Consider the following 13,837-nt stretch of genomic DNA (forward strand, 5'->3'; position numbering starts at 1 on the left):
TGCAAATCTAATATAATTCTTAATTCAGTGTTTCCATGGTTACACAGAAACATATCCATGATATAATATCTTGCTTAGCAACCATCGCAAATCAGGTAAAATAATTTTTATGCATATCTAAGTATGTATTTTCATATAAGAGAGAGACAGCAGATACATATTTTTTTAGTTTTGCATACTGTATAATAATCTAATATTCTTTGCGGCTAACAACAGCCTTATGACATGTACCCCCCGTTTTCACAATGTTTATTTTTTTCTCTATTATTATTTTCAAAACAAAATCAATTGTGCATGATTTGATGAATAGACAATGTTATTTATAACTATAAGGTTTCAATTAATTTCTTTTTTTTTTCTTCGCCCAAAGATTGAATAATTTAACTTAAATAAATGGAGAATATGTCCATTGGCATAGGGACTCAGTTGATTCCCCCGCTAACATATAAAGTTATACAGAAGTATATCGCAAGAACTTTAAAAGTGACTCTACTAAAATTTGAAAACTGAAACTGAGTTTTGTGGCAATAATCATTGTATATATGCATTTCATAACATTGAATTGAGACAAACTCAAGTTAGAGATTGGAAACAAAATATCAGCATTTTTTTCCTTTGTAAAGGAACATAACCCTTGAACAGAAAAAAATTCATACTGGGTCTGTGTTTTGTGGTAATAAGCATTGTTTATAAGTTTCATAACATTTGGTTGAAGCAAACTAAAGTTAGAGAACGGAAACGAACAATTCAGCAATTTTGCTTTTAGTACAGGGGCATAACTCTTGAACTGGAAAAGTGGCGCCATCAACATTCAAACTCATTCTGTGTTTTGTGGTAATAAACAGTGTGTATAAGTTTTATATCATTTGGTAGAGACAAACTAAAGTTGGAAAACAGAAACGAAAAATTCAGCATTTTTTCCTCCTTTTAAGGAGCATAACTTGAAACTTAAAGGATATTTATGAGTACCTTTCGTACAGATGTGCAAATCTAATATAATTCTTAATTTAGTGTTTCCATGGTTACACAGAAACATATCCATGATATAATATCTTGCTTAGCAACCATCGCAAATCAGGTAAAATAATTTTTATGCATATCTAAGTATGTATTTTCATATAAGAGAGAGACAGCAGATACATATTTTTTTAGTTTTGCATACTGTATAATAATCTAATATTCTTTGCGGCTAACAACAGCCTTATGACATGTACCCCCCGTTTTCACAATGTTTATTTTTTTCTCTATTATTATTTTCAAAACAAAATCAATTGTGCATGATTTGATGAATAGACAATGTTATTTATAACTATAAGGTTTCAATTAATTTCCTTTTTTTTTCTTCGCCCAAAGATTGAATAATTTAACTTAAATAAATGGAGAATATGTCCATTGGCATAGGGACTCAGTTGATTCCCCCGCTAACATATAAAGTTATACAGAAGTATATCGCAAGAACTTTAAAAGTGACTCTACTAAAATTTGAAAACTGAAACTGAGTTTTGTGGCAATAATCATTGTATATATGCATTTCAACTAAACACATTTATTTCTTAAAAAAACAGTTGTTGGCATGACACGGGTTATGTTCTTCTCATATATTTTATGATAGTATGATACTAAACCCCTAACGGGAGGGATTGTACCTGATATTCATATGATGAAGACATAATCTTTCAATCAGTTTAATTGAGGTCTGGAGCTGGCATGTCAGTTAACTGCTAGTAGTCTGTTGTTATTTATGTATTATTGTCATTTTATTTATTTTCTTTTGTTACATCTTTTGACACCAGACTCGGACTTCTCTTGAACTGAATTTTAATGTGCGTATTGTTATTCTTTTGCTTTTCTACATTGGCTAGAGGTATAGGGGGAGGGTTGAGATCTCATAAACATGTTTAACCCCGCCGCAATTTTGCGCCTGTCCCAAGTCAGGAGCCTCTGGCCTTTGTTAGTCTTGTATGATTTTAAATTTTAGTTTCTTGTGTATAATTCGGAGTTTAGTATGACGTCCATTATCACTGTACTATTATGCATATTTTAGGGGCCAGCTGAAGGACACCTACGGGTGCGGGAATTCTCGCTACATTGAAGACCCATTGGTTGCCTTCGGCTGTTGTTTGCTCTATGGTCGGGTGGTTGTCGCTTTGACATATTCACCATTTCCTTTCTCAATTTTATTTCATAACATTGAATTGAGACAAACTCAAGTTAGAGATTGGAAACAAAATATCAGCATTTTTTTCCTTTGTAAAGGAACATAACCCTTGAACAGAAAAAAATTCATACTGGGTCTGTGTTTTGTGGTAATAAGCATTGTTTATAAGTTTCATAACATTTGGTTGAAGCAAACTAAAGTTAGAGAACGGAAACGAACAATTCAGCAATTTTGCTTTTAGTACAGGGGCATAACTCTTGAACTGGAAAAGTGGCGCCATCAACATTCAAACTCATTCTGTGTTTTGTGGTAATAAACAGTGTGTATAAGTTTTATATCATTTGGTAGAGACAAACTAAAGTTGGAAAACAGAAACGAAAAATTCAGCATTTTTTCCTCCTTTTAAAGAGCATAACTTGAAACTTAAAGGATATTTATGAGTACCTTTCGTACAGATGTGCAAATCTAATATAATTCTTAATTTAGTGTTTCCATGGTTACACAGAAACATATCCATGATATAATATCTTGCTTAGCAACCATCGCAAATCAGGTAAAATAATTTTTATGCATATCTAAGTATGTATTTTCATATAAGAGAGAGACAGCAGATACATATTTTTTTAGTTTTGCATACTGTATAATAATCTAATATTCTTTGCGGCTAACAACAGCCTTATGACATGTACCCCCCGTTTTCACAATGTTTATTTTTTTCTCTATTATTATTTTCAAAACAAAATCAATTGTGCATGATTTGATGAATAGACAATGTTATTTATAACTATAAGGTTTCAATTAATTTCCTTTTTTTTCTTCGCCCAAAGATTGAATAATTTAACTTAAATAAATGGAGAATATGTCCATTGGCATAGGGACTCAGTTGATTCCCCCGCTAACATATAAAGTTATACAGAAATATATCGCAAGAACTTTAAAAGTGACTCTACTAAAATTTGAAAACTGAAACTGAGTTTTGTGGCAATAATCATTGTATATATGCATTTCATAACATTGAATTGAGACAAACTCAAGTTAGAGATTGGAAACAAAATATCAGCATTTTTTTCCTTTGTAAAGGAACATAACCCTTGAACAGAAAAAAATTCATACTGGGTCTGTGTTTTGTGGTAATAAGCATTGTTTATAAGTTTCATAACATTTGGTTGAAGCAAACTAAAGTTAGAGAACGGAAACGAACAATTCAGCAATTTTGCTTTTAGTACAGGGGCATAACTCTTGAACTGGAAAAGTGGCGCCATCAACATTCAAACTCATTCTGTGTTTTGTGGTAATAAACAGTGTGTATAAGTTTTATATCATTTGGTAGAGACAAACTAAAGTTGGAAAACAGAAACGAAAAATTCAGCATTTTTTCCTCCTTTTAAGGAGCATAACTCTAGTATCAAGTGACGCCAGCAAAATCAAACTTGACCTGTGTTTTGTGGTGATAAGCATTGTGTATATTAAGTTTCTTAACATTTGGTTGAGGCAAACTAAAGTTAGACTAGAGATCGGAAACAATTTTGGGACGCACAGACGGACGGACCTACAATGTATGTACGTATTTATAGACGGACAAGGGAACAACTTAATGCTCGCCCCGGTTCTGAGAGGACGTATGCATGCTCTTTACTACATACGTGGAGCACAAAAAAAATAGTTGAGAATTATAAGAGTAGAAATTTTTATGTGTAAACTTGGCTGCTGACTTTCAAAATTTACATGAACGTCCATTTTTTTTTAAACCTTTTAGTTATAAAATAAATTTTATGAAGTGAAAAGTAGTACCATTCATATTATTATTTAGAACATTGAGTAAATTGGTGCATACTGTGCACTGTGATTGTTAAATTGATCTACATATTGATATTTTTCAACTGGGGCTGAGAGGATAGAGGGCGATGACTTTGGGTTCTTTTACAGTTTTATTTTTAATCCAAGACAAAAGATGAATATATCATGAAAAAATAGAATAATAACATATCTTTCTTTAGGAAATCCAGAAAATGATCGGAGTCTAGTGGTTTTAGTCATTTTGTTCAATGCATTTATTATAAATAGGGAGATGTGGTATGGTTGACAATGGGACAACTCTCCACTCAAAAGACCAAGAAATTAACAACCGTACGGCCTTCAACATGAGCAAAGCCTGTATCGCATTGTCAGTTATAAAAGGCCCCGAAATAACAATGTCAAATGATTCAAATGAGATAACCAACGGCCTAATCTATGCAGACAAAAATTAACCAAAAACAAATATGTAGCACATAAGCAAACGATAACCACTAAATTACAGGAGTCGGTTTCACAAAAAAACTTACGACTAAGAATGATCGTACGTATACTGAATTGTTCATGACTCACGATCAATCTTACTCGTATGTTTTTTTAACTGACTCCATGCTCCTGATTTGGTACAGGCACATACATAGAGAAAGTGGCAGGTTTAACGTGTTAGCGGGATCTGAAACCTCACCTTAACCTTGGACAGTGGTGTAACAGTAAAACATAAGAACAAACTATAAAAATCCGTTTAAAAAAAGGCTAAGATCAATAAAAATACAAATAAGTGGACGTGGCCGGGTACTTGTACATTCCAAAAACAAAGAAACACTGAATCTGTTTGTTCCTCATTATCTAACAGGTACAAGGTGTGCTTCTCTTGAGTAAGGAAATATCTTTTCTACATCCCTTGAGAAGATACACAAAATACAAGTTTAATATACATTGTCTAAAATTGGAATGGACTGGATAGGGAATGTGTCAAAAAGACAATTTATTTCTTTTACAAAAATTAGTTAGGTTATCCTTTTATCGATTAACAAGTCGCACACATAGCAGCTTCTCCTTTTATTTTATATTAGAGAAAAGATTCTAAAAAAGAAAAAGTGAAAAGAAATAAAATAAAATAAAATAGTCACAGAAATGATAGTATTATATTTTTTTAACTGAAACTTTTATCATGTTGAAATGTCATCTTTTAGCAAGTAACAGCTGTCTGATCAGCTTATATACGAGAGTAGACACATGGATTTTCGTTTTAAAAAATTAAGCATGCATCTGTAATGTCTCTTTGGATTTTGAAAGTCAAATTTTGTTGAGATTATTATATAGTTTCATATTTGACTTTGTACTTTTTCAAAGGTTTACAATATTTGCATACACTTAATTAAAGTTTCAAAATTATATCTAAACTTTGCAGTATTTCTTTTTAATACATGTTATATATTTAAAATATTTATAATTAATTTAATGAGTTAAGATTTTTGTTTCTTTAAAATCATTTAAAAAAAAAATTTCAAATAATGTCCTGTATAATCCATTGACAGGGGAGGTAATCTCGGTTCTAATTTTGTTTCCACGTAAAATCGATTTAAATTTCCATTTGCCATTTACGTACTATGTACACGGATAAAAAGGGTTATAATTTGGTAGGATCTTTATTCATTTAGTATTGTTGAATGTACAGTTTGCTGGTTGTTCTTTGACAACACTGCCACTGTCACTTTAAAAGAAATGATGCACAATCACATGTTCCTTTACGTTGCCCGACTTTAAAAAAAACTGTAAACATGATAAAGAACGAAAAAGTTTTTTTCCTTTCCGGGATTGAAGTTTTATAACTCAATCAAGATCACCTGAGTTAAAATAAGATACTCGAGCAGATTCGGAAATGCAAGATCGTTCCGGACCTTGGTTCACATATTATCGACGTTTCCGTAAAAACAAGGAATTTTCAGTGTAGAAATTTTGAATTTTGAACATGAGCGGACGCGATTACCACGAATATATTTAAAACAGTGAATTATTTCCTTAAAACAAACAACACATTGAAATATCTTCGTGGTACTCGCGTCCGCTCATAGTTTAAAATTGCTCAAACGGACGGAAAAACTTCGGAATTTCATAAAATTTACGTTTTTCATTAGAAAGAGAGAGGTATTTAATATTTTTTTCACACGGAAAAAGAAAAGTTATATTGATTTTTTGTTAGATGAGACACTATTCTCTTCAGAAATGGCCGTGTTTCTTGGATATTATGCATTCTAATTTCAACGAAAATAGGGGGCCAGTTGCAATAGCTTATCGTACCTTGTCCTTTCCCTTTTATTGTTTTTCCTTCATGTACATGCCTTCAGTTTGAGTCTTCAGATAGTATTCAAAGGCATAGTAGATGGGTATTACACCAATGGTATTGGTGACCTGATGTTTTGTATGCTACTGCTAGGTGACTGCTACAATAAGTTTTATTAACTGATTCCATTAATAATTTAATGCAATAATGATTTTAAATGGCGGATTCTAGGGTAACCGTTTGAGGGTTGATGCCAATCGAACACCCTATTTTTTGGGGGTTTGCCAACTCATACTTTTGTATTAATACAAATAGCAGGTAATTGTACAGGTTTCAAACACCCTTTTTATAACATGTATAATATGACTTTTATGTGTCATAGTCACAATTCTCAAAAACTCCATTAGAACTAGTCTATAGTTTTCAGTGAGACTCTCCAATATAATAGGAAATACATGTATACAGTTGACATTCATACATTAAAATATAACATATATTACTAGTATATATACAATTCAAGCGTTCAGACATACAAATTGCAATAATTGAAGGCATATATACGTTATTTAGTTGTGGTAGTGATTCCGTACCGTTCATTTTATAAGAAAAAAAAATTCAAGACGCCGGAGGAATGTTAAGCAATCGTTTAACACGCGTTGCATAAGTTTGAAGTACGTCGATATGCAAATATATACGCTTGATGAACGCTATAACTCCAGGAAATTTTTATGCAGCTTAAAAAATCAAGCTCAAGCGTTTGTCTAGCATATACTTGTATGCAACAAGCATGCAATACATATGCTACAAGTGTGTTGAGACACGTTTAGGGCACGTTGTATAAGCTTCAAGATTGTTTGACTTAAACTAAAACGTATGCAGGGCCAGGTATGTTCGTAACAAACATCCCATAATAATTAAAACGTTCCAGGTACGACCGGGACGCGTCTCAAATATGTTCAAGAGACTTTCCTTTGTAGCGTGCATTCCATCTACATTAGACAAAGGCCATGCAGGCATACGCCGACATATGTTACTTGAACGCCCGATAAACGCTTAGGTACGCTTCTCGAACGCCCAATACATGCTTAAAGCTCGTTGTGCACACAATACAGATATGATTGAAAGGTTGAATGCATCCAAAATTACTAGTGTATTGGCACATACATGTACATGATTTTTTACCAAGCCTGGTGTACGTTGGAGCTATACGCCGATGTTTGACACCGGTATAAAGAAGAAAGACCAAGAAACGTTTTACTTCTAGCAGTCTAAAAAAGCAAGACAATTGATTAATCAGCGAACTTCACTGCGAAGTGACTTTTAAGTCCTACCTTGGGGCATTATTTTTTTTCGGTATGTTTTTCTGTTCGTCTATGGCGAGCCGTTCTCGTCAAAACTATGTTTAAACCATTTTTCGAAAAATTTACACACTGAGAATTACAACAAAGCACACTGAGATTTAAAAACTTCAAAACGCACACTGAGAATTGAGAATTACACACTGAGAATTAAAAATTACACACTGAGAATTGAAAATTACACACTGAGAATTAAAAATTACACACTGAGATTTTATAAAGACGCACTGAGATTACAAAAATGAAAAACGCACACTGAGAATTGAAAATTACACACTGAGATTTGAAAATTACACACTGAGATTTCAAAAAGACACACTGAGAATAAATAAACTGAAAACACACACTGAGAATTTGAAATTACACACTGAGAATTTAAAATTACACACTGAGATTTGTGCGCACTTTTTATGCGCATATATCTAATTAGCATACTTAATCTGAATCTATTACAAGCTTAAAACAACAAGGGGACAGAACTCGTTAGTCTTTCGATTTGGTTCCAAATTATTAATTTAAAAAAACTTTAGAAATACAAGAACAAGAAAAATACCCACTTACTCTTATTACAAAATATAACCAAATGGTGAAAAACTTTATTAAAATTATAAGAAAACATTGGAACAATCTGCAAAAGAATGCAGTGAAATTTTTACTCAAGTGTCTATTATAGTATATAAACGTAACAAAAATATAAAAGATTAACTAGCGAAATCAGGGAAACAGTTGGAAGACTTTGAAAAGGGACACACGTTTAATTACTGGTAGTAATGATCTAAATTATAGGCAACAAACTTATGAATATGAGCGATGTTAAGTCTTGAAATTTATTACGAATGTTGCTTGAAGGAATCGCATTTCATTATATTGACAAGAGTTCTTGAGATCAAGATATAAATCTGTTGAATTATTCATCTCATGAATATTCATTAGTTATTTGCATATTAATCTCAGTGCGTATTTTTGAAATCTCAGTGTGTAATTAACAATTCTCAGTGTGTGTTTTTCAATTTATTTAATCTCAGTGTGTCTTTTTAAAATCTCAGTGTGTAATTTTGAATTCTCAGTGTGTGTTTTTTATTTTTTTAAATCTCAGTGTGTAATTTCGATTTCTCAGTGTGTTATTTTAGGTTTTTAATTCTCAGTGTGTATTTTTTTCGAAGAAAGGGTTTAAACATAGTTTTGACGAGAACGGCTTGCCATATTCGTCCGTCTGTCTGTCCCCCATCAGATTAAAATTTTTGGTTGAGGTAGAAAGTATTTACAGTGTAACCTGCGTTATCCGACACACAGAAGGACTGGGAAAAAATGTAGGATTAAGCAGGGTGTTGGAATACTCATGTTTTTTCTGCAAGAATATGCATATTTTAGGACCATGAAAATGTGTCCGTTAAAGCAGGATGTTTGAATACTCAGGTGTCGGATTAGGCAGGTTACACATTTTACAATAATGCACCAATTCATGAAATATTTACATTATGTATATTTTCATTTATATGCTTTATTTAGGCTACACAGTTCTTATTTGTTTCACAAAAGGCAATGTCATTTGAGGGTGATTCCCATTGGATTTACACATGTTCGTGTGATGTAGCTGGAACTGAATTGATTGAGTGCTGTGGACAGCAGATGGAGGTTATCTTTCCAGGTTTGGAAAATTTTTAAGGGGCATTAAGTGTTAACTATGAGAACTTCTCTCCATTAGTCCTTTTGGATTTAGTAGGAAAATTTAAGTTGGCATTGAACAAATGTCATCAAATTTTAAGACAATGTTAACAGTTATGACCAGGTCATGTTTGATTTCATTCAAATTCCATTTATTGCTTGACAGTAACAATGTTTGCCCTTAATAGCAAAATTGTGTTTCCACAGGATAATTTTAAGTTTGCCTTTACTATATGTTTTTTATATATTTTTGGCAATATTTATAACCAATAAATACAGATCAAGGTTATCTTTCAGCCAAATTGAAGTTATGACATAATTTTATTTATTATCTATAATCAAAGTCCATATAATTTATTAGCGTAATCAATTACACAGTTCTAAATTGAGTATTTTTTTCAATTAGCTGATATATCAGGGACTTTCAGGACTATCTGTGTCCAGAGATACTTTTTTCTTTTATTTTTCAGATTTTATGGCAAGGATTCCAGAGCGCATACACCAAAATGTAGTTGCTGCCTTGTTGGAGCAATTTGATGCCCAGAATATCATGAATATGATCAGTCCTAATGACTCAGGTAATACTACATGTAGGTCTTTTGTTTATAAATCATGCAACATAATGCTTAGTCATTTGACTTATAGGTACTGTAAATCCAGAAATTATTGCCTGCATTTATTATAGTTTTTTTATAGAATGGACAAAAATGCGAGATTAATTATTGAAATTTAAAGGAAAATATCCATACAGATATATGTTTCAGCTCTAAAAACGCAAGTTCTAATTATTGCTACACTCATAGTCATATTATACGCATAAATAAAAACCTAGCAATTGTTTTTGAATTTGCATAAATCATAAATTAAACGGAACGAAACGGTCAAAACAGTACGCTGATGCTACGAGTATGAATCAAGTGGGATTTCAACATTTTTATTTATAAAGGGCATTAACTTTTAAGTTATCTCAAATTAAAGATGACAGAAATTGTGTGAAAAAAATACCTCATCTAAATGAGTAATCCACTAGTACATGGTTAGTATCGAGAAGGTGAGACTAAGGAGAAGCACGGCTACACACCACCATATCAAGAGTCATACTGACATACCGACAATATCAACATCACTTACCCAGGCTGTTGGTTTAACTCTTAATCACCCTTGGCTGATTTGTGTGTTGCTTAAGTGTTTTTTTTGTATGCTTACAAATACAATCTTGAAAATATGGACAAATATGTAAACGATTGCCATTTAATAATAATATAGGTAATATACTATTGAAATGCATTGCTTTCCATATTGTGTGAAGTATTGATTGCTAATGGTTTGTTAATATTTTCTTTATTGCAGCTAATGCATGGACTGAAGTTTTGGGCAATTTTCAACTAAGGAAAAAAACTTGAAACAGCATCCAAGATACAGATATTTCCGTAGCAGCTATTGAATATGTAAAACTTTTTAAAACATACTCAACGTCACCTTATTTGATACTTGTATTAAAATTTCTTGTTTTCCAAAGAACACTGAAAATTTATACTACTCTTATTGGAGACTAGTGCAGTTGCAGCATACATTAAATTTAAATTCCAAAGAAAACACATTCTAAAACTGAGAATTGAAATGGGGAATGTATCAAAGAGACAACAACCCAACCAAAGAGCAGAAAACCTCCAAAGTCTACAAATAGGTCTTTAACACAGCAAGAAAATCTTTCAACACAGACAGGCTTCAATGAAAACGAACATCACACTCAACATTTAAAACATATAAATGAACATAAATTGAAAAAATGTATACAAGACTTACAAAGGCTTAGGACAAATTGTAGTGTGGTTGAACATGCGTTTTGATATTTCAACCCTCCCCTAAATCTCTAGCCAATGTAGAATAAATAAACACAATGCACTACTAATTCCAAAATATGCCATCTTTAATTATCGGACAACAGTATCGTAACTAAATCCCTTCTGAAAAAGTCAGTTTAAAGGTTTGGTAAACTTTTGAGGTGACTGACAACATTTCTTTGCTTTGTATAGAATATAACCATAAAATATTGGATGTGAAATACCTGAACGTAAAAGATGTCTACATGTTGATTTATATTTATGAATGATATCCTTGAAATAATTTTCAATTCTTTCATTAAAATTAGTAATAGATTGTCATTGTGTGTGTTCACTAATCACAATTATACTGTGGAACATGTTTTTTCACCAACCTGTCCGAATTATATTGAAAAATGTCTATTTTATCCGATGAATCCTTGCTGGGTCATTGAAATACCTACTGGACCTTCTTCTGATACTGGAAATCGAAAACTTATGGTCAGTATAATTACATTACCAGCATTGTAAATGATTAAAATTCCTGTGGTAAAGAGTATTGCTTTTGTAAATGTCAAACATTTTTACTTCATTTTCACTTTATATTGACGTGTGTGAATAAGATGATATGATATTTTACTGGAAAATAATAGATTTGTAAATTACTAAAGCTCATTCTGTTATTTATGTCTTTCTCTTTCCTTTACAAATGTTGTTTTATGAAGATGTGGTATGAATACCAATGTGACAACTATCCACAGATAGTCCAAATGATGTGGATATTAGGGACAATAAGTGATGCATTGAACACTGAGTATAAGACCTGAACATGACAAATTAGAAAAATAGGGACCAGATTTATAACAAAATAATAAATGAAAAACAATTAACATGAAAACCAAATACTGAATTTCTGACTCCATGTTCCAGATTTGGGATTGGCATAAAAAGTTTTTTATTGTGTTTACACAATACGAAAAAAATTCTTTAAAAAGGCATTTGGAGATGATTTTTCTCATTAGACAGGCACACACAGCTTCACCGAACAGTAACTAATAAATTTTGAAATCTAAATCCAGTATTAAATGATTTCATAGTTATACATAGATAACATTCATTGAAATTTATACACGTCTCCAAAGACATCGATATAGCTATTAATGAATACCATTCAAAAAAGGAATATTAACAATATGGAACAATAAATATCTCCTTTGGCTTTTCTTGCAAAGAGTTTCCCCATTTAAAACTGAATTATTCAATTCAAGAAATTCACAATTATTACTGTTCATGTCATATGTATTTAAAGAGAGTTTTTTTGGATGAATTTCTGCAGTATTTCAGCTTTATTTGGATGGTACGCTGATTCCGATCATTGAATCCACTCTATGAATATAATATCCGGCTTTAGCTTAGCGTTTTATTTTACTTTTTCTTAACATGCCTTCATTGCAGATGATATTGAATTAGAAATTTAATGGCATACTGCGAAAGTACTTTTATTCGTGGGGAACCAATTTTCGTGGTTTTCCTGGATGGCTTTATCCACGAATTTAAGTGTCCAACGAAATAAAACAGTCATTGTCCAAATCAAGACATGGAAAGATCCTCATCTTAAGGTTTGACTACCCGGCGATTTGATCTAGAGAATATATATCGAATATGCAAAATCTAAGACAACTGTAATAGTAGTCACAGCGCAAACGCACTACGAACTTCAACTGCAGGCAGGATTATACCCATTTAATCTTTAAAAACCCAAACTGTACAACTTTTGATCTTTTAATTTTCATAATTAAATGATTTTAATCCATGAAATTTTGATTTCAGGTAATGATATACTATGATAAAGTGTTCATCTATATCCTAATAATTCTCGTACGTATGGGAAATAATAATTTCATGCTGGGCTTGCTTTTTTTAAGAATTAAAAAATACAATTCAAAGTAATTTTATAGCATTTGTTTATGTAACAAATAATAAGGTCATATAACCACAGAAACCCGTCTGTCAAATTGAAATGCTACGAATAACAGACTATACTTACAGACTATATCTTAGAACCACAGACCACACTTACAGATTGTATCTGAGAACCACAGACAATTTTTACAGAATATATCTAAGAGTCACAGACAATACTTACAGACTATATCAAAGAATAACAGACTATATCCAAGAACCATAGACTATACTTACAGACTGTATCTAAGAACCATAGACTATACTTACAGACTGTATTAAAGAACCACAGACTATACTTACAGACTGTATCTTAGAACTTCAGACAATACTTACAGACTGTATTTTAGAACCACAGACTATACTTACAGACTGTATCTAAGAACCACAGACACTACTTACAGACTGTATCTAAGAACCACAGACACTACTTACAGCCTGTTTATAAGAACCACAGACTATACTTACAAACTGGATCTTAAGAACCACAGACTATACTTACAGGATATATCTAAGAACCATAGACTATACTTACAGACTGCATCGATTGTATCTTAGAACCACAGACTATACTTACAGACTGCATCGACTGTATCTTAGAACGACAGACTATACTTACAGACTGTATTTACAGACTGTATCTTAGAACCACAGACAATTCTTACAGACTGTATCTAAGAACCGCAGACAATACTTACAGACTGTATCTAAGAACCACAGACAATACTTACAGACTGTATCTAAGAACCACAGACACTACTTACAGACTGTATATAAGAACCACAGACTATAC

The 13,837-nt window shown here is 32.0% G+C and overlaps 1 protein-coding gene across 1 annotated transcript in view; it reads left to right on the top strand.

Annotated features, from left to right (window-relative positions):
* The window catches only part of LOC139497747 (interaptin-like), a 39,679-nt gene that overhangs the window by 22,265 nt on the left and 3,577 nt on the right, over positions 1 to 13,837 (top strand). The window contains exons 2-4 of the mRNA XM_071285983.1: positions 9,104 to 9,242; positions 9,730 to 9,837; positions 10,610 to 10,626. Coding sequence (XP_071142084.1) covers positions 9,104 to 9,242; positions 9,730 to 9,837; positions 10,610 to 10,626 — 264 coding nt within the window. The remainder of the gene's footprint in view (positions 1 to 9,103; positions 9,243 to 9,729; positions 9,838 to 10,609; positions 10,627 to 13,837) is intronic.

Source organism: Mytilus edulis, chromosome 12, assembly GCF_963676685.1.
Source record: "Mytilus edulis chromosome 12, xbMytEdul2.2, whole genome shotgun sequence".
Classification (NCBI taxonomy): Eukaryota; Metazoa; Mollusca; class Bivalvia; order Mytilida; family Mytilidae; genus Mytilus; species Mytilus edulis.